A 21,402-nucleotide genomic window follows, 5' to 3' on the forward strand; every position below is an offset into this window, starting at 1 on the left:
ATTTGCATGCATGTGTGAAAGAAACAAAAAAATTGAGTGTCACAATGGGTGGCTAGAAGGGCGCTTGGCCCGACCTTCTTCGGCCTACACGTGTGGGCGAAATTGCTTCGTGTCACACGTGTGGCACTTATTAGGGTTGTTGTTTCTTATCGTATGAGCTGGTAACTACTGGTCATCCGAGTGTTATGTATGGTGTGAGCAATTCTTTGCACTCTTGGTCGGTGACTCTTTGGGGCATCCCGTCTAAAAAACATGCATGTGGTACCCCATAAGCATAACAAACTATCTTCATGAGCTAGTGATAGAACATGGTAATTAGAAACATCCATTCTCTCCCATAACCAACATCACGAATGTCAAACACGGAAAAGATCAAAAACTACAATCAAGGACATCAACTCTTTCTGATACAATTCTCAAATTCTAGTAACCAGAGGTTCATGTAGCACTTGCATACACACGCAAATTTATTAATAGACAATACACCGCCATGAAAACTAAACATTTCCTGATTAAAACAAGAAGATAGATTACCAAACCACCTGATTAGGCTGCCCGTATGAGCGAACCATTCCAGGGCTGACTTACTAATGGAGAAGGATAAGTTGACTTTAGCCATCAAGGCAGGCCTAGCCGACGGTTGCCTGGACGAGAGAAAACAACCTGCATGCAGTATATATATGTCAGCCACTCAGACATCACAATCAGTGCCTGGAATGTGAAGGCTCAGACATAATTATTTTGGCAATGTCCTGAAACTTTTACCACTAACATTTTAATTTGATATATGAAAATCACGCAATTAGGTCTTCCCAAGAAAACACTGTCACCATTTAAAAATTTATTAATTTCATCATTTATTGCACTGAAAATAAATGGTTGCTATATTTGGGAGACCCTGTTGATTTCCAGTCATATTTTTAAGATCCGAGGGAGTATATGACTTCCATTTGTCTCGAAATAACATAGGTAATCATATGGATGTGGATTCCAGTCATATTTTTAAGATCCGAGAGAGCATGTATACATACATAAATACGTACCTGGTAATCTCCAACTGCCCGTGACTTGAAACCAGCCGCAGAGTACATGAGGTAAAACTCCCATATACGGATGAACTTCTCATCAAAGCCCAGTTCCAAAACTTGACTGCAAGAAAACGAAAGCAGTAAGAAATTAATACTAACTGAACAACCAACTGTAACAATATATGTATATAATCGTCACAGCAGCATTCTTCTATAGTGAATGACAAGTGATACTTACTCTTTGTTGGCCATGAAGTTGTCCCTCCAGTGCATCAGAGTTGTGTAGTAGTTGGGCCCAATATTCTCGACATGCTCTATGCTGTACCCAGTGCGCAACAAGGTTAGGTAGTGTTTAATGGATGGAGATCCATCCATGACCATGAAGTAACCAATCAATCATTGATCAATTGTTGTAAAACGTACCTGAACCTTGATGACGTGGTCATGGCAGACATTACACGGGCCAAAGAAGGAATGCAACCGCCAGGGAATATGTATTCTTTGACGAAGTGTGGCCTTCTTCTGTATTGCTCGTACCGTTCCTCTGCAATTGAGATGAACTAAACACAGATGTATAATGGTTAGTTCATGATCGTGTAGACCTAAGGTCTTGCTTGGATATATATAGTAAGGAGTATCTTTCATTTGGCTTTCTGCGAAATCAAAAAGAATAAGGTCTAATACTTGTTATTATGCACCAAAAGTAAGGCATACACTACTTAGTTGCGGTTCTTGATGATATTGGAATTCAGCCGTGAAATCATTTCAAAATATACTTAGTTGTTGATGCACTAACCTGGAGGACCAATATGCCATCTTCAGCCAAGTAAGACTCGCAGCAGGCAAAAAATTCGTCCATGTATTCATGGCCAACATGTTCAATCATTCCACTGATTCACACCAGAGGAATACGTAAGTATAACCACGCACACGGGTGGTGTCAAAGTCACAGAAAGCATCCGTAATATAGTAGTACTTACCAGCTTATGATTGCGTCATACTTGTAAGGTGGTATTAGGCGATAATCACACAAGAGAAAAGTTATGCGGTCCTAAAAATTAATAGCAATAGATAGTAGAATTGTTAGCTAGGATTTCACCCTGCCGAAGCTGAGACAAAAGAATAATAATTCTCTGTGCATGTCTATCGATATATTCAATAATATATTAAAAATACATAACAGGCTAACCAGGAAGAGAAAAAAGGTGTGCTAGATAATCTCAAAAATATATATAACTGTTGATGACGTAGACCGGCATAATTACGCAAATTTTAACAGCCTAGAAATTAAACTAGTTTGATTTTAGGGGAGATGTAAAGTTGCTTTTTTTAGAATAAGACATAAAGTTACTAGATCGATCGCTGTGTATCAAAGCTTTCAAGGCTCAACATGACCCGCCGCCTAGGAAGTCCATGAAAAATTGTTTTCCGTAGCCATGAAAAAAGATTCCAAAATGGATACGTGTTTGGATCCGTATAATGCACCATTTCCATGATTTCCATTGCGCACGTCTATTATTTCCACGTGCCATTCTTGAATTATATTTCTCTTTCACGGGAGATATTTGGAGTAAATTTGACTCCGTTCAATCCAAATACTTAGAGAAATCTTGATTAACAAAATTTTGGTTCCTAATTAATGAACAACTCTTCGTGCCAAATTGCACAAACGCATTAATTTTGTCGAGATTCAAAGTGAATGTTAAAAATGTCAACAAAATTCCACCTATGCTGGAGTTCGGAGTGAAATCTTGTATATATATTTGGCACATGTGTGTCATATAAGCAAAACTGCCACACCTATACTTCTTTCACTTTAAAGTACCATATGGCCCCCCTTCCTTCGACCCCACCTTCTCCCGAAAGACCCTGCAGGCTCGCCCAAGAAACCTGTTTCTCCCGCACATCTCGCGCGCCTACCCCCGAGAAAACTACCACTTCTTCACGTCTACCACATGATAAAAAAAATATTGCGCATGTGGGATTGAAACCCACACCTCCTTGGCACCAAAGCGCGCCACCACAACCAACTCACCCTTAGGTATTTATTGCTCAAACTAAAGAAACTAATCGTTTTGATCCTTTTTTTTACAATTGTGTTACTACAAAAAAGTACAAAAACTTACCACGATTTTCCCTCGGGACAAAGTTACCATGGTATTCGCATGCAACTTATCAGGCCCGTGTTGCATCAGTTACCGTGCTATTTACATAGAACTTACCAGGTACTATGTTTCAACAACAACACCCCTTTCAAAGTTACCACTGTGTTTTGTGCAAGTTATAAAGTCTTTGATGTGTAAAATACCGTGGTACTTACACATAAGTTATCAGGGTATGTGTACATCAACCTCGCCCCTGATCAAAGTTATCATGGGGGATTGTGCATGAGTTGCCGGGTCTACAGTTCGTATATTATCATGGTACTTACACCTAAAAACCTGGGTGTGTTTCGGTAACTTTTTCCATAGGTCAAAAATTACCATGATGTTTTTGCGTAAATTATCACGCCTACAGCGGGTCAAAGTGGGCCGTTTTTTGGGCCAACCCACGAGAACGTGTGCCCCTCATGACACTAAACATTATGTGGCTTTTTTGTGGCACATCATGTGTTGTGTTCATCTAAGAGGCCTTGCGAGGCGAGTGTATGTTTTTAACAACTTGCTTTTCTTTCGTAAAAAGTTACCTTCATGTTTATATTGTAAGTTATCGGTTATGCGGTGCTTATATTATCATGTTATTCACATAAAAATTATCAGGGATGTTTTGAACAACTTTTTCCCGGGACAAAAGGTTATCATGGTAATTCTAGGTAACCTATCAAGCCCGCGGTGCTTAAAATATCATACTATTTACACAAAATTTATCAGGGGTATGTTTCAGCAAAATTTTCCCCAACGGTCAAAAACTTATCATGGTGTTTAGTTATCACAGTGCATATGTTTTCATGCTATTTACACATAAAAATATCAGGGGAGGGAGGTATAGTACCGCGCTATTTACACAGAAGATACCGGAGTATCTTTTCAAAAAAAAATCTTCCCTATGGTCAAAGTTACCATGGTGTTTCTACCTCAGTTATCAGATGTGCACTGCGTATATTACCATCTATTTACACATAAATTATCTGGTATCTTTTCACATTTTTTCTTCCCCAATGGTTAAAGTTACCACGATGTTTGTATCTAAATTATCAGGTCTATGGCGTGAATATTATCGTGCTATTTACAGAGATTACCGGGGGCCGGGTTCAACAAATTTCTTCCCAATGATCAAATTTACCACCATGCTTTCACCAAAGTTATCACGCCTTCAATGCTTATGACCATGATACTTACACATAATGTACCGCGTGGTATAAAAAAGTTATCATGTTGGTGGCGCGTCATTTATCGTGATGGTGATGGAGAATTTACCATGGGAAAAGTTTATGTGCCAGGTTTGATAGGTGAAACAAAAGTTTTTCAGTGCTAAAATATTAAAGGCAAAACATGTCAAAAACAGTATTTTTCCTTAGCTTGTTCAACAATCAGTGTCATAGGTGAGGTGGTTAGCTCCCTTCGTTGATTACCTGTAGACCAGAGATCAAATCCCAATTCAAGTATTATTTTTGCCCAAAAATCTGGAAGGCGCGCAGGGCCGTAACTGATGATTGAAAGGAAGGAAATCAGGAGGGCGGGAAAGGAAGGAGATCGGAAGGACGTGCGGAAAGGAAGGAGATCAGAAGGACGTGCCGGAAAGGAAGGAGATCGCGAGGACGTGCGGGAAAGGAAAACTGACGGTGCTGGATGCGTGTGGCAGTTTTGCAATCTGCCACACGGTTGCCACTTACATATTTCGATATATATAACATTCAGTTTTCAATGGAGTCAATTGTTGAGCATGGTACTCTAAATCTGGATACATGTGGGCCACTGATAATCCTAAGCACTAAACAGAGAGTACAAAAAATGCACAACGCAGAGAGAGGCAATGAGCGTGTAAGGGAAAGCTTCTATCACTGATGATTTCCTAGCATTTATTTTAAACGAGATGGAAACTATGGTTATGCATAAGCTAGAGAGTGCTGCTCCGAAAATTGCTATGTTTTCAACTCTCTCAGGCTGAGAAAGATCAAAGTCATGGGGCATAAGATCCAGGAAGCAGAGAACTTGACAGTGTTGGACAGGCTTGCTGACGAGGAAAAGGATATGGAAGAAGAAACTGGTGGAGATAAAGAGGAAGCATGATGAGATGATGGACAGTTTTTGAAGGGAGTCAAAGAAGCGGGGCGAAAGCCTGTTTCGAGAGAAGGGAGTCAAGACAGAGTACATTTTTCACAAGAAGAGGAACTGGTAGAATCCTATTAAACTGATGCGCTAGCCAAGTTTCTCAAAAGTGAGGCGGGCAATATATTTCAATACTCCAGATCAACTCAAACGTCTAATATTGAATTCAAGGCTGTGGACTTACAGGAAAACCTTAGACGTGTGATTGAGATTAGATTGCAACTATTTTCATATTAAATAGTGTGTTGGCCAGGATTTGATCCCGAGACCTTGTGGCCCCGATACCATATTGAACTGATGCTCTAGACAAGTCGCTCCAAAAGTCTGAATTGATGAAGGAAGGCAACGTATTTTCACACTTCTCACGTCTAGGATGTGCACGTACAAGAAGACCTTAGACGTGGGACAGAGATTAGATCAAGTTTCTCAAAAGTCCGAACTGATGGAGGGAGACGGACAATACTCAAGACTTCTTAGCTCGGATACCATATTGAACTGATGCGCTAGCCAAGTTCCTTAAAAGTCCGAACTGATGGGAAAGACTAGGCAACGTATTTTAACAATTTCTTTGGAAAATCTGCTGTGAGGGTTATTGGGGATGGATGAAGCTAAGACTTTACAATAACCCAAGCATCAAGGTCGCTACATAAGATGGGTGAATGGATCACCGTTGGCCACTCAGTTACCTAGACTGTATAGTGCTACCTTTTCCAAGCTGGTGACTGTAAAGAGTGTAAAAGAGGATGGCTCGGGTTACATCGGGTTCAAGAGAACTTCATGGGGTGAGTAAAACTGTTCTACAATGCACAGACTTCAAGAGGCTGCTAGGTGAGATTGAGTTGACTGAAGAAACAGATATAGTAAATGGAGGATTGACAATCAAAACAAGTTGACAGTTAGGGATTTGTACATGCAGCTTAGATCAGTGGGGAATTTGAATTATAGATTCATGTGGAAGTTGAAATCTTCTCAGAACATCAAGATCTCTTATGGTTGATGCTAAAAGTAGTATTCTAACCAAGGATAAACTACTTAAGAGAGGTTGGAGTGGAAATGATCAATGGTGTTTCTGTTGACACAAAAACTGTTGATCACCTGATGTTTTTTGCTGTTTAGGAAAGTTGATACGGCAAGTGATTCTTTGTGCCTTCGACCTTGTTAGACCCCCTAACAATATTGATCATCTAATTGATGGGCGGATTGATGTGCCCCAGCGCAAACTGGTGCTTTGTGGGGGAGCAGCAATATGTTGGACAATTTGGAGACTAGAAACACAGCTTTATTCAAACAGCAATATCCTAGTGATCTAGCTACGGTGATTTTCAGCCTGAGCAGCAACCTTGACGCTTGGGTTAATTTGTAAAAAGAACAAGATCGAAGAAATCTTGAAGATGGGATATTGAGGGTAAAGCTGGTGGTCAAAGAAGCTCATGCGAGAAGACATGCATGGGTGGGCGCCAATGATTGGCGGGTTAACGAACTAATGGAATTGCTTAATCCTGAGAATTGTTTCGGGCTGTTGGTTCCTGTGTTCCTGGCTCTGTAATAAGTAGTAGTTTTTTAAGCTGTTAAAAAGTAGTAGCTGGTTTTGCAAACTGCTTTATGCTGCTTTGTTAGCTGTATCAGCTACAAGAAAGAGTGGGGGTCTAGAGGATAAAAATGCCAAAAAAAATTGCAGGTAAAAAATGCTAAAATATCCACACTACACTTTCTCAATGAACAGATATGGTGGAATGGTAATTACTGATAAACTTGTAAACTGGACAGGTATTGAGTAAAGGAGGGAGTAACATAGAACTAACCTCTAGGCCAGCTTCTCTTACTTTACTCTCGGCGTATTTAAGCTGCTCCTCCGACAAAGTAACTCCAGTGTATTTGCAGCCAGTTTGCTTAACCACTTGTATTGCTAAACTTCCCCAGCCGCTACCGATATCAAGAACATGATGCTCCCTCTCAACTTTAGCCTTTGTTAAACATATATTTTGCAAGAATGAAGTACCATCAGATCATTTTCACAACATTGTCTAACTAGTAATCAATCTAATCACACGATCTCTGGAGATATGGCGGTATTACCTTGTCGATTAGAAGGCTCAGTTTACGTTGCTGGGCTGCTTCTAAGCTTTCGTTCTCCATCTATCAATTAATTTCAGTCTATGAATTAATAAAATTGCCCTACAAAATTTACAAGCTGCGGAAAATAATCACAAGATTTACAAACCTTGAAAACTGCGCATGAGTAAGTCATCGATTTATCCAGAAAAAGCGAGAAGAAATCATTACTCTGTGCACATATACAAGAAAAAAGATAGAACTATTAGCACTATTTGGTACCCCATCTGTCCCGTAATATAAGAGCATTTTTGACACTACTAGTCTGTGCACACACTACCTCCGTCCCAAAATAAGTGACTCAACTTTGTACTAGTGTAGTGTTAAAAAACGCTCTTATATTATGGGACAGAGGGAGTATGTTATTATAGATGCATGGAAAGTAATTAATTATAATAAATCCTTTTGATAAGGTTTGGAACACAAAAATTTCAACTCGATAAGATTTGCAATAATTCTGGTACTCCCTCCGATCCATACTTTGTACTAAATCAACGACAATTAATACGTATCCGAGGGAGTATTACAAATTGCCCTAAGCAGCTAGTTATCTCAATAACAAAAGAAGAGACATGAGGACTGACAAGATCATAATGCTGAGAGATGTTTCGACGAGTTTGTGTTGCGGTGTTCTTCCTCGAGGCGTGGCGCAAAACGTATTTAGCATATGACAACAGAGCCATTACATAGAAGGGTGACCCCCAACGCCTGCAAACCAAACAATTTTGTGTACCTGATCAGTCACACGCATAGATTCATAGGTTTTACTTTATTTTTATATTAAAAGAAAAAAACGAGGATAGGAACATAGTGGACAATTGAAGGTTTCAGAACCTTTTTCTGGCAATGCCGCGGCTCCTACGCTCATCTCTGTTAGCAATGAGAATCTGCGAAGAAATGGATCATGGATTTGATCTGAAATGAAGAAATACCTCTATCAATAAGCTCATGGGCTATGATATAGTTTTACCAGGATAAAATTCAGAAGGCCTTCTCTCTTGTCAAGACAAGAGAAATAGCCGTTAATATAGGCTTCTCCCAAGCCGATCTCTCCTTCTGTTGTAGCCTGAAAGCCATGAGAGAGCTAGGATAACCATATGCACTTGAAATGAGAAGGTTGGCCAAAGCAATTGCAGTGGAGCTTATAAGAAATTAAGAATTATGCATAAATGACCAATCATAAAAAATTAAAGATGCGTGTGTAGGCAGAAAAAAGAAGAGAAGATAACCTTCCAATAGAACAAGGGGTCATGAACTCGCACAACAGATTTTACAGGGCATTTGTTGCAAGCTTTACCAAAGCTGAACACACTACCTCCCGCTTCAACCAATCTGTACAAAAACTATTAAGGTGAACAATAATCATAATTAGGTGTCGCATATCATTTCGACTCATGCAAGGACTCACATCAAGTTACCGATGGATATGTATTGCATGAAAAATCTTGCAAATGCAAGGCGTGCCCCAGCCACGGTCCATGATGGAATGATCTGCTTTGGGTACAACAGAAGCTCGCATTTCTTTCCAAGCAAACCTTGAGCTGCTGCTTTCCCAGCCTGTTGATTCAATATGACCAACAGAAATGGACCTCACATAACTAGTTCATGTCAAATGCATTCTGATTATGCGATTGAAACTAAAAGCGTATATGTCAGGGTGGTGTAAACAGCCCCAATAGATGAATAAAGGAGAAGCATGGAAATCTAGTAGCTTGGGCCTTAAGGCAACTAGAGGTAAGCAAGGATATGGTTACTTATGGTTATGATAGGATTAATACCTTTGTTAGAGTTTATTTTTTCGAAAAGGGGCGCTTTATTACTTAAAAGGTTTAAGCATTACACCCGGCCTCTGCATAACTATGATGCACACAGCCAAACAAGCGACAATCTAATCACAGTTCCTCCCGTCCCTTTTATCCTTATCATCATACTCCCTCCGTCCCAAAATAAGTGTCTTGAGCTTAGTACAAATTTGTACTAGAGCTAGTACAAAGTTGAGACACTTATTTTGGGACGGAGGGAGTAGTACGGTTCACTATGCACGATACCTAACTCTAAGGGGAAATGGATAGGTTGTGCATGTAAATACCATCAATCCGTCTTCATGGAATCCATGACCTGCGATCCAAGGCAGAACAAACATTTGAGATCGAATGCTTTTCACATCATTTCACACCTAACTTTAATGTAGTAAAAGTCTGTCGTACATCTATATACATGCAAGTTGTTACGAACAAATCATCCACAAACTGAAATTCATGGAACAGGTTACCTTGATATGCCCCACAGAACCATATTCCTCTCTTTCCCTGGATCTGATCAAGCTGAAGATAAGCCTTCGCCGCGGCCGCAGACGGAACAGGGAGGCTTATATTCCATTTAAGCAGTACATGATCCGGAACACCAGGAGGATTGAGTGTCACCAGGAAAGGCCTGACAGATTCGATTTTCTACAAAAGCAAAACAAAAAAACACAGTAAATAATTATGTAATCCATTCATGCTGTTGAGGTTAGAGCTTCCATTTTGCTGTTATCCTGTGAGCCTCCTCTACAGTGTGTTCTAACGTGATGAAACATCTTTGTTTTTTATCCTTTGGTTCCTTTTCTTTTTGCTGGGGAGGCATGCCTAGTCCTAAGGACATCTAACGCGCACAAAATGGTTTCAGTGTCGTAAAAAAAGGCAGGGCAGGGCCATTTCGTCAACAAATGTGTCATCAATAAAATTAATTCATTGTACCAAACCATGCATATGAAAAGAAAAGAATTTACCTGAATTTGGTTTAGCCAGTAAGTTACAGAAAAGCCCCTGCTAGTTGTCCCCAGGAAATTCCAGGCACTCCATGCCGATGGATTTCGGGGCATCAGATTTTGATCGCAGTGGAGGTATATATCCCTGAAACATGAACATATCAGACATTCAGTAGATCAAACTTTATCTATGTGTTCATTTAGCAACACTAGACAGGCTTTACCTCTGGACATACTGACAAGCACCTAGAATTCTCAGTTCCTGGTGTGTGGCTTCAGCTCCTAATACTTTCAGAGCATTAGGTGCATGGACCCCAAGGATGACACTGTCGAATGTTTCCTCTGAACCATCATTCTCCAAGACTCTGTAGCCAGCTGCTACCAGTGCCAAAACAGAGGATTGTTTCAGCCCGTGAATCAATCATATATATGATGACTAATTGTTTGTACAGGCAATCAACAAACAATAACGCATATATGTACCTCCATCAAGACTTGAAACAGATTTGACCCGGCAGCTGGTTTTAATTAGACAGCCCATGCTCTCCAATTCTCCTTTTACCTGCAATAATTGCAATGTTCGGTCCCTGTATTTGGTTGCAGCTAAAACCTAAAGAGTGTAATATTTACAATGTGCAACCTCTGTTGAGGCTGATGGATCGCAATGCATACCTTGTTTACATAGGACTGTGAACGAGGCTTGACAGTGGGCAACTGGGTGTGACGAAACAGCTGAGTGCACAGATTTAATCAGCTTTCAAATGCACAAAGACAAATGCAATGGGAAAGGAACATGCATACGAAGTAGCAAGGCACCTGAAGAAGGTCATTGTTTCGGCAAAATGACAGCACAAAGAAAGCAGACAGGCTCAAAACATCTTGTGGTGAACATGACCACATGCCTGTGCAGACTGGAATCTGCACCAAATGTACATTTTCGTGTCACTAACTCAAAACTGCATAGATAATTAAACACGCAGCCCTAATCACAACACAATGCGTGCATATCCATAAATTTCTGTTCTTTTTCCATGGTAATACTCACAAGAAAGTTTCTACAAGCTAATAACCAGCCTTACTGCCCCTGCACCCATGTTGGAGTGAAAACTAGCCATTGAGGACTAAGCCCAGATTTCAGTTATAACTTGAATATTTCATCTAATTTTTTGGTACTTATTTGAAAATTGTAGTTTATCTTCACAGTTTTACATGACTATTCAAAAACAGAATTGAATACAGAATTCTGATGTGAGATTTTGCCAAATGAAGGGTTGCTGGATACACTAGAAGATGACATAAGCAAGTAGATTAGATAGAAGCAGTACAAGATAATCCTCTTGAAATGATAGGGAATATCCGTGCGACTGAATGAACTGCCCCAATGTCTCATTACGGTTCAGATCAGGGCTGTGTTCGTGGTCCTCCAGGTACCTTCATTTCAAAGATCACACCAGCGAATTAACTTTCATCATATAGTATAAACACACGGCATCTAGCTACTAACGGAAATAAATATATGCACATGAGAACTGAGGGACTAGACTGCTTACGTCAGAGCATCATTCTTGAACTTGATTATCTCACGGACCATGCGCCAAAAACTGGGTTTCAGTATGTTGGTCTTTTGTGCCAAGAGGCCCGAGATACCGTTGCCATTGCCCCACTCACATCCTCTGCCGCTGTCTTTCAATTGTGTGCTCACTGAGAAAGACATGTCCGATCTTTCCATCTCCACCCCGAGCCCTTCTAACCGTTCCATCATCTGGGGATATGTTACCTATGTTGACGCATATAGCACAACAAAAATGTTAGTGAGGAACAAAATATAGTATCTTATAATGTAGGTTTACAAAGACCTTCCATGTTCAGTCCAGGGGTTAGGAAGTCCTATATTAATCAGAGAAAAATAAAAATATCAATCAACATGTACAACAAGTCAACAACAACTGCATTCCCAACCATAAGCATTACAGTACTATATCGGAGGGATCAAGAAGTGCGGCCAATGCAGATCCCTTCAAAGGATAATACTTACGCTAGTGTTGTACTCAATTTGGGCATTTTGCTACGGACCATACACAATCAGTCCACCTCAACACAGAAACATAAATCCACACGCAAAACTCTCCATTTGAGCTCGCTGAACCTAACAATTCTGAAAAAAAAAATCTTTTTTTGAGTTTTGTGCTTAGAAGCACTCCACCGAGCACCTTCAGTGCGATGAGCAGGTAGGCACGAACAGCACTGGAAAAATATAGCGCAGATCAAGCCTGGGTTGCCTGACCTCGCGTGGCTACTCGATTGTGACGATGGCCAGCTGTGTCGGAGCCCGACGGGAGTGTTAGAACTAATCTTGATATTTGTATCAGCATGTTTATTTCGTTTAGGCATGTAATGTAGGTTCAGAAGTTGTAGGTCGGCAAGGGTTCAGCGGAGGCGTGCGAAAAAGGCGAGATGCCAAGCTGTCGTGCGAGACGGCGAGCATGGCGAGATGCCGATGGCAGCTAGAGGCTGCAAAGCTGCGCGAGGCGGCAAGCGCGTGAGAGGTTGGAGCCGGACCGGCTAAGCACTTGGTAGGAGCCAAGTGATTTGCTTAGTTTGTTAGCTGCATGAAACTAGTTAGTTGTGTGGGCGTGCAAGCCGCTGGCAAGGTCATGTGTGGCCGTTATGGGGTGCAGCGCAAGTGCGAGACTTGTGCATGTAGATAGGAATCAGTTAGCAGCCAGGTCGTCTGAGTTAGTGGCCGGTGTGGCGTGAGTGCATGCATGCATGTAGGTAGTGCGTTAGTGCATGGAGGTCATGCTGTTAGTGGAGAAGTGTGGCCGCTGGATGCGTGAGTCTCTGACCCTATATAAGGGATGTAAACCGTGTTGTTTCTTTGAGCCAAGAGAATAGAAAGAGAAGAAAAGGCCGGCAGTGTGAGGCTCCGGCCACCAAATTTCTTGCGCCTCCATTGTTGTATATGTGAGCTGTGAGAGGCAGCCACCGAGGTAGAAGAAGAAGAAGCGGCGCTGCGAGAGGGCGGCGCCAACAGGGAGCTGCTTCAAAGGACGGTGCCAGGACGCTGCAGTAGGCGTAGGCAGAGGGCCGCAAAGAGGAAGCTTCGTGGCGTTTCCGAAGCAGCATAGAAGGAATCGGTGGGCGCACCTCATCCGAGCGGTCTTCGAGACGGCGGCGGCTGAGGTAAGCGAAGGCACAGGAAAGCCTCGGCGGCGGCGCCGGAGCTGCATCCGAGGATGCCCAAAGGTGGTTCCTTGTCGGAGTGGCCGACTGCGGGCCACTTTGCCCCGCGGCCGCCGCGCCAGAGTATTTCTTTTCATTTCCCTGTCTATTTTTTGTTTTCCATTTTTTTTACTTTGACATGTTCGTCTATGTTTGATTTTCTATTTGTCTAGTATGTTTATTTATTTATTTTTATTTATTTGGGGCAAATACGCAAAAAAAAAAAAGCATATGTCCACATGTGTGTAATCATTTTCTTCCAAACACATGAGCATTCCTTGAAACCCATGATTTTCTAAATACACAATGAACATTTTTATTTCATTTATAATAATTTTCTATTGTTGTATGTGATTTTTTACATTTATTGCAATATATAAAAACAGATTTCTAAAATACCTTTTGAAATATTTTAATAATTTATACTCTTTAAAATAAACAAATTGTAAACTTAATGGTCTAGTATAAAAAATCACATGACCGCAAAATGGGAAAGGAAAATGTCTTATAATCCTATATTAACACTGAGTTATCGGAAGCAGGCAAGAAAAAAGAACGGCAAACAAAACAAGAACCAGCCGTGCTAAAACACGAAAATTCTCAGGTTTTATTTGTGTGTGTGTGTGTGTGTGTGTGTGTGTGTGTGTGTGACCCTGATAAGTCCAGAACCCAAATCATGGCCGGCGAAACAGTTTCTTCGAGCCATCTCAAAAGACAAAAGGTTTCTTCAGCTAGTCGAAGCTTTTAATCATTTTCGCGCAAGATGCATGCATGGCCATCGCTCACGTACGGACCTTTTTCCTTTTGAAGGGGTACGGACCTGGTTGAAGGCCATGAAGCCGAGGTCGAGGTGGACGCACCCGCCGGCGCCGTCGTCGACGGCCACCGTCCTGGCGGCGCACCCGCCGAGGCGGTCCTCCTCCTCGTACAGGGTCACGCGCACGCCGCCCCCGCCGCTCGCGGCCAGCAGCAGCTCGTGCGCCGCCGCCAGCCCGCTCACCCCGCCGCCCACCACCGCCACCCTCATCCTGCTCTTAGCTCTCTGCTGTCTCTGTGCCACTGTCTCTCGCTCTGTGCTCTCTGTGCTCTGTGGCACTCCGCACTTGTATTTAAGTTGGAAGTGGACGGTCAGAGCGCTCCAACAATATACTCGCTCCGTTCTCAAATATAAGTCTTTTTAAATATTCCAATAAATAACTACATACGAAGTAAGATAAGTGAATCTAGACTCTAAAATATCTCTATTATATATCCGTAGGTTGTAGTCTATTTGAAATATTTAAAAAAAAACTTATATTTAGGACGGAAGGAGTACTGCTGTAGCAGCGAGGGATGTTAATTAGTCCATGGAGATGGAACATGTGGTTTGCAACCGTGTCCAGTGGACCTGACTATGGCAATTTCTTAGAGCATCTACATTCGGACACCTCAAACCTTCTCAGACGTCTAGGCGGCCCGTCCGATCACTGACAGGTCACAAAATTTCAACCCAGCCGAGCGCCTCAATCCTCCTCAAATGTCCGGGTGGCCCGCCCGGTCGTTGACCGGTAAAGAAATTTTGACGAAGCCGGGTGCCTCAAAAGGGTTTCAAACACCCGGGCTGACCGGCACCCATCATATACAGCCCAAATATGAGGCGGACATGGGACGCCCTGGCGCGTCCGTCACGTCAGACCCGGCTCATGCTGACCCACCCGACCCCATATATATTTCTCTTCATTCGCTCACTGGACCAAACCCTAGACACTACACTCCACCACCCAACCTCGTCTCCAGCGCCGTCCGGCCGTCTCCGGCATGGCGGACAGCGGATCCGTATCCTTCACCTCTAGATCCGTCGACCCCGAGCTCATCCCACGCGCCCCCAAGAAGGAGATGACCGTCTGGCTTGCGCTCCGCCGCTCTCGGGAGGAGGCCCGTGCACGACAGCGCTCGGACTCTTTCCGTCGGGAATCCATTGCGTCCGGTCAAATGGCGCATGGATCCGGCACTAGGTGTGTCTTCGCTGCCTCGTCGGAGGTGGTGTGGCCCGTCTGGCGTCCGAACGCGGTGGTGGACGCGCAACCCCTGCGTTGGCGCGCCGAGCATGGGGACGCACCATCGGCCTCGTCAGACGAGAACATGGCACGGCGTGCCCGTCATGCGAGGCAGCGGATGCGGGAGGAGACAGTGAACGTGGACAAGGCGGAGTCGCCTTCTCCAGCGTCCTGTATGGTGCAGCAGTCCGGGAGCCGCAACTGCATTGTAGTGGACGTCGTCGGCTCGTCCTAGGACTGATCCATCACCGATTTGACGTCCATCGGCACCTTTCGGGTTTCGGCCTGCGACGAGGAAGAGTAGGGCATGGAAGACGGCGACGCCTTGAGTCCCGTGATGAGAAGGATGAAGACGATGAAGAGACGAACCGGCTGGCACATTTGTACTACGCCGGATCTGATACCCCCGTTAACAGATTACGTCTCAACGAACCAAACACATTTGAACGGGATGTGTTACCCTCGTTACGTTACAAAATTCTAAACAAACACATCATTAGTATGTACAACGACAAGACCAGTTTCACAAGACAGGGAGGACAGTTGGTCCTGCCATTACATCGATCTACAGGATCTTCCTAGAGTGCTAGCTCGACGTACTTCCGGGGAAGGGTCCATGTGCCTTGAGGCAGCAGGCCTGGCTCAAAACCGGGGTACGTGTCAGTACTCAGCAGCATGCATGTGACCCTCTTCAATACTCCAGCATGGGGGGTCCGGGGTTTGACAGGAGTCTGCATGCACAGCACGCGAGTAGAGCCACGTGTGCACATTGCAGCAATGCACAGCACGCGAAGCAGAGTACTGACCGCTTCTCACCATCGTGCACATTGCAGCAATGCACTGTAGCCATGTGTGCAGCAGCGTGAGCGTCCCAGCCGCTAAAGGTTGGCCCGGCCGGCTACTGGCCACCCTTTCCATTTCTGGCTTGAGTCATAAAAAGGAGCTGGCACTTGTACCACTTTTGACAAATCTGGCCTTTGATTTTCCACAGATTTGAGTCACATGACCTCTATGCAGAATTACTCCCACCGTGAACTAAGAGCATCTTCAGCCGTTCGGCCCCCCGGGCGCCGAAAAAGAGCGTCCTAGGGTGCGCCGGCGATAAACTCGGCGCTGGGGCGGTTCGGCACCCAGCCGTCGCCCCCAGGCGCCGAAATCAGCCCAGCTTTCGGCTCAAATATGTCCAAAAATGGCCCGATAACTGCGTGAATCGGCCCATTTTCGGCGCGGTTTGGCGGTTTTCGGCGTGAATTTTCGCATACAAATAGAAATCAATTATTAGTTCAGCGTGTTTCGGCGTGTTTCATCACATAAATCAAATAGTTCACTACAAATTATATAGTAACAAATAAAAACTCAAGTTCACCACATGTCATTCCCGGTCTCGCCCTTGAGCCTCCATAGGTACTCCACCAGATCGTGTTGCAATTTTTGATGCACCTGTGGGTCTTGGATCTCCTGACACATATTGAGTTAGTCAGTACAGTTTGTCGGTAGCTCGTGATCAACTTGGGCAAGAGGACCCTGCCTGTGGTATGGTTCAGTGTCAAACATTGGCTCTTCCTGCTCGCTCTCAATAATCATATTGTGCAAGATGACACAGCAAGTCATGATCTCCCACATTTGATCTTTCGACCAGGTCTGAGCAGGATACCGGACAACAACAAATTGAGATTGGAGCACACCAAATGCCCGCTCGACATCCTTCCTGCAAGCCTCCTGTATCTTTGCAAACCAGGCGTTCTTGCCTCCTGGCACAGGGTTTGAGATGGTCTTCACAAATGTCAACCATCTCAGATAGATGCCATCAGCTAGATAGTACCCTTTGTTGTTCTGCCGCCCATTGACCTCGAAGTTCACAGGAGGAGAATGACCTTCAACAAGCTTGGCAAAGACTGGGGAGCACTACAGGACGTTGATGTCATTGTGAGTTCCTGGCATTCCAAAGAAAGAGTGCCGAATCCAGAGGTCCTGTATGGCCACTGCCTCAAGTACCACACTTCAACCGCCTTTGGCGCCTTTGTACAACTCCTGCCAAGCAAATTGACAGTTCTTCCATTTCCAATGCATGCAGTCGATGCTTCCAAGCATCCCAGGAAATCCTCTTGCTTCATTCTGTGCTAGGATCCGAGTCGTGTCTTCTGCATTGGGTGTTCGCAAGTACTGCGGTCCAAACACTGCCACCACTGCCCTGCAGAACTTGTAGAAACACTCAATGGTGGTGGACTCGGCCATGCGCCCATAGTCATCGAGTGAATCACCGGGAGCTCCGTATGCAAGCATCCTGATAGTTGTCGTGCACTTCTGGATCGAGGTGAATCCAAGTGTGCCGGTGCAATCCTTCTTGCACTTGAAGTAGCTGTCGAACTCCCAGATGGAATTCACAATCCGGAGGAAAAGCTTTCGGCTCATCCGATAACGGCGCCGAAATGTTTTCTCACTGTGCAAAGAAGCGTCGGCGAAGTAGTCCGAGTAGAGCATGCAGTAGCCTTCCAGACGATGCTGGTTCTTTGCTTTCACCCGCCCAAGCGCCGAGCCACCTCGCCGCGGCTTCTCACTGCTGGCGAGCAGGGCGGCGAGCACCGTGAGATGCTCCTGCTCCTGAACGTCAACTTTGGCTTCCTCATCCAGCAACGCCGCGAGCGCCTCCTCATCTTCGGAGTCCATCGTTGGGCCGGGCAATTCACCGAACACCTTGTGGGCGAGGTGGGTACAAGCCCGCCGGCGTACAGGCCCTGCGCGGCTGGAAAAGGTGCCGGGGCGGCGGCAAAGAGGCTGCCTCAGCAACGCTCCTTCTTTTTCTAGGCTGGAGACGGTCCACCAAGCTACGGCGGGCGGTGGTCGGCGCCGGGATCGGCAGGGTGGCGGCCGAGCGCGGGGGGCAGGAGGGCGAATCTGGTCAGGTGGATTGACTTTTCGCCTGTCAATGTGGCCCCAGGAACACTTTTCGCTTGCGCCGGAGCCCCCGAGCGTCCCCCCCCCCCACCCCAGTGCGCTGGGTTCGGCCTGCGAGTGCCGGGCGCAAAAACGGCCCGAGCCGGCGGAATTCGGCGTCCTGGGGGCGCGACTGGGCCGTTTTTTCGGCGCCGGCGCAAATAAATCGCCTGGGGAGGCCTTCCTAGGGCACGGCTGGAGATGCTCTAATACTTTCTCCGTTTCATAATATAAGACGTATTTTAAGACCACTGTAATGTTAAAAATCGTCTTATATTATGAGACCAAAGGAGTATAAGATCTTTGTAATTTTGAAATGTGATGGCGCCAAACAAAATAGGGCGGGCCAAATTTGGGCAACTCAATCCAGAACTACTCACGAGCCGGTGAAAAATGTGTTTTATGCCTTTGACTTGTCTGAAACATGGATGCTCCACTTTTCTAACATAATACATAGTGCAGTACAGTGTTGTTTTATTCATAATTTATTTGTCAATTATTTTATTTATCAAGTAAGTGCAAGAGTTAGAAGCCAAGGCTTTTCTACCTCTCTCCAAAGGTGATTTGGGAAAGTCTTCCTTCCCTCGATCTCCCTCGGCGAGCATGTGGATTCGCCTCCCCTTCGCCTGTCGCTCCGGCGGCCGATGAAGCGGAGGAGAATCCTGGTGTCTCGACTCCCGCTAGTAGACATGTAGAGTTGTAGTCCTCGCAGGGTGGCGTTTGGGCGGATGGCAGCGCTCCTTCCTTAATCAGTCTTTAGGGCTCCGATCCTCCTCAAGTTCGTCCGTTGGGACAAATTAGACAAAGTTCCGGCGTAGATTTCTGCCAGCTCCTTGGGGCAGCGCAATTAGGGTATCTCGTCATGCATACGCATCAGCGATGTTTGATGTCGTGTTCTTCCGACCGATTCAAAGATTCAACTTCGACGACTACAACTCCGGAGCACTGGTCCTTAGGGGTACGTGCACGAAGACTTCCCAGTTGTCATCGACAATGTCAGGACGGCTCCGGTATGGGAGCGGCGAGAGCGGCGCGTCAGTGGCTCGTTTTGACGGCGACAATGGTCGTTCGGTGGACCGTGGGCCTCTATGTAATTTTTTATTATGTTTGATGTGTTTTGTACTTTTGGTGAATCTTTATGATAGATCTGGTATTTATGCAAAAGAAATAATATCTGTAAGATGTCTAGGGCACATCTAGATGTGCTCTAGTTATTGTACATCTAAATGAGTGAATCAAGCATAAAGAGAAAAAGAAAAAAAGAAAACAAAAATATCTACATGAATCTCAACATAGGTCAATGACAAAGGATTTAGATGTGCAATACTTATGATGTGCTTTAGCAAAACTGTTACAAAATCAACCGGAGGTTTTGTGACCACATAACAGAACAAAATTAACCTAAATGCTTCAAACTGCAGCTGCGCTATTCGGGCGTCGCGAGCGCATGCAGTACACGACAAAAAACTCACCCTATAAAAATTGTAATTAGCATTCTTTGTCATCATTACACTACAAAAAAAGGAAAATATATGTTCGTGATCTCGTCGATGATGCCTACTTTAAACAAATCAGTCAAAAAAGAGATGCACATGCATTTATTTGACTTCATAAAATTTTAAAAAGCCATAGCTTCTGATTCAAGTATCGGAACTTAGATTTGTTTTCCCCGTTGGGTTTCTCGTGATGAGTTCTTCAAAAGTACTCCCTCCGTCCTTGAAAGAGTGTACTTCCAATTTTTTTGGGGGGTCAAAGTATCTCAAAGTTTGACCGAGTTTGTGCAAATATATGTCAATGCTTGTGAAACCAAATAGGTATATGACAAAAATATATTTTATCATGAATCTAATGCTACTAATTTGATGGCATAAATGTTGGTCTATTATTGTATAAATATGGTCAAACATAAAAAACTTTGACTTTCCAATAAAGTTGAAAGTACACTCTTTCAAGAACGGAGGGACTAGAACCCATATGGATATGTTTGGACAAACTTTTTGTTTTGAGCAACTTTCGGTACGGTGCTAAAAAGGCAACTGTAGTGCTATAGAAAAAGCAACTTCTTCTTAGTTTGCCTACTATAATTGCCTATCAACGAGAAGTCATTATAAGCTGCCGCACATGACTATCTTGTTCACTAAATTCACATATAAGTTTTTTCCAAAATGCTTATTAGTGCTGCTGCAATATTTGGAGACGTCGAGCGCACCATCCCAAGCCATTCGATTTAGCACAAATCGCGCGCAGGTGTTTTCCTGTCTAGTGTGGTGACCGAAGGTATGGTGGGACCCCTCCCAACCTTTTTCAGGTATCATCATTGCCTACAATCAATGATATTGTTGCCTAAAATCATGTATCCAGTTGCCCACAATCAACCATACAGTTGTCTAAAATCATGTATCCAGTTGCCCATGATCAACCATACAGTTGTGTAAAACCATGTATCCGGTTGCCCACAATTAACGATATTGTTGCCTAAAACCATGTATCCAGTTGCCCGCAATCAACCATACAGTTCTTTAAAAACCTTGTATCCAGTTGCCCACAATCAATCATACAGTTGTCTAAAACCATGTATCCGGTTGGCCACAATCAACCATACAGTTGTCTAAAATCATGTATCCAATTGCTCAATCCTCATGAACAGAAACATTACCAAGACCATAACTTGGCTTATATGTAAAGGTTTTAGATACCTTTCAAGTTTGTGTCATAGAGATGCATCAATAATTTATCTCCTCTCGGTGGGATCCCTTGGTATGATCGAAACTACTTGGCAGATTCTCCTCCTCTTGTGTCTTAGGACACTAGTAGAAAACCCCTCATTCGTCCCGGTTTGTGAGGGCTATTGGTCCCGGTTCACGAATCAGGACTAAACGGTCGTCACTAAAGCCCTGACCCTTTAGTCCCGGTTCGCCGAGGAACCGGGACAGATGGGCACTCCACGTGGCCGCTACCGCTTGCCCAGGCAGGGGGCCATTTGTCCGGGTTGGTGCCACAAACCGGGACCAAAAGACTTCCACGCGTCAGCATATCAGCGGCTTGGCTTTTTG

The 21,402-nt window shown here is 44.2% G+C and overlaps 1 protein-coding gene across 3 annotated transcripts; it reads right to left on the reverse strand.

Moving 5' to 3' along the window:
* Nucleotides 1-299: 299 nt before the first annotated feature.
* Nucleotides 300-14,421, reverse strand: LOC123047300 (uncharacterized). 3 transcript variants are annotated; one of them, XM_044470809.1, is made up of 24 exons: nt 14,200-14,421; nt 11,708-11,934; nt 11,483-11,588; nt 10,974-11,075; nt 10,830-10,889; nt 10,641-10,719; nt 10,382-10,532; nt 10,179-10,302; nt 9,681-9,858; nt 9,498-9,526; nt 8,817-8,965; nt 8,638-8,740; nt 8,379-8,474; nt 8,243-8,295; nt 7,993-8,116; nt 7,518-7,580; nt 7,373-7,432; nt 7,099-7,260; nt 2,009-2,079; nt 1,825-1,918; nt 1,452-1,588; nt 1,267-1,347; nt 1,044-1,149; nt 300-663 (listed from the first exon to the last, which is right to left on the reverse strand). In XM_044470809.1, the coding sequence occupies exons 1-24, from the start codon at nt 14,404-14,406 to the stop codon at nt 619-621; spliced, it is 2,607 nt and encodes an 868-aa protein (XP_044326744.1). In that variant the 5' UTR covers nt 14,407-14,421; the 3' UTR covers nt 300-618. The 3 variants fall into 3 exon arrangements, with proteins under 3 accessions (XP_044326744.1, XP_044326742.1, XP_044326745.1); XM_044470807.1 differs by having other exon boundaries at nt 10,382-10,535; XM_044470810.1 differs by lacking the exon at nt 14,200-14,421 and adding an exon at nt 13,305-13,433 and having other exon boundaries at nt 10,382-10,535.
* Between the last annotated feature and the right edge of the window lie 6,981 nt (nt 14,422-21,402).

This window comes from Triticum aestivum, chromosome 2B, assembly GCF_018294505.1.
Source record: "Triticum aestivum cultivar Chinese Spring chromosome 2B, IWGSC CS RefSeq v2.1, whole genome shotgun sequence".
Lineage (NCBI taxonomy): Eukaryota > Viridiplantae > Streptophyta > Magnoliopsida > Poales > Poaceae > Triticum > Triticum aestivum.

Bases quoted from the DNA above. Each gene is read 5' to 3' on its own strand.
- LOC123047300 (XM_044470807.1), bottom strand. From the start codon at position 14,406: ATGAGGGTGGCGGTGGTGGGCGGCGGGGTGAGCGGGCTGGCGGCGGCG. The intron at 8,966-9,497 runs GTATTTACATGC...TTGAATCAACAG, and splicing joins TCCATGAAGACGGATTGATG to GCTGGGAAAGCAGCAGCTCA. The intron at 1,919-2,008 runs GTAAGTACTACT...GGTGTGAATCAG, and splicing joins TATGACGCAATCATAAGCTG to TGGAATGATTGAACATGTTG.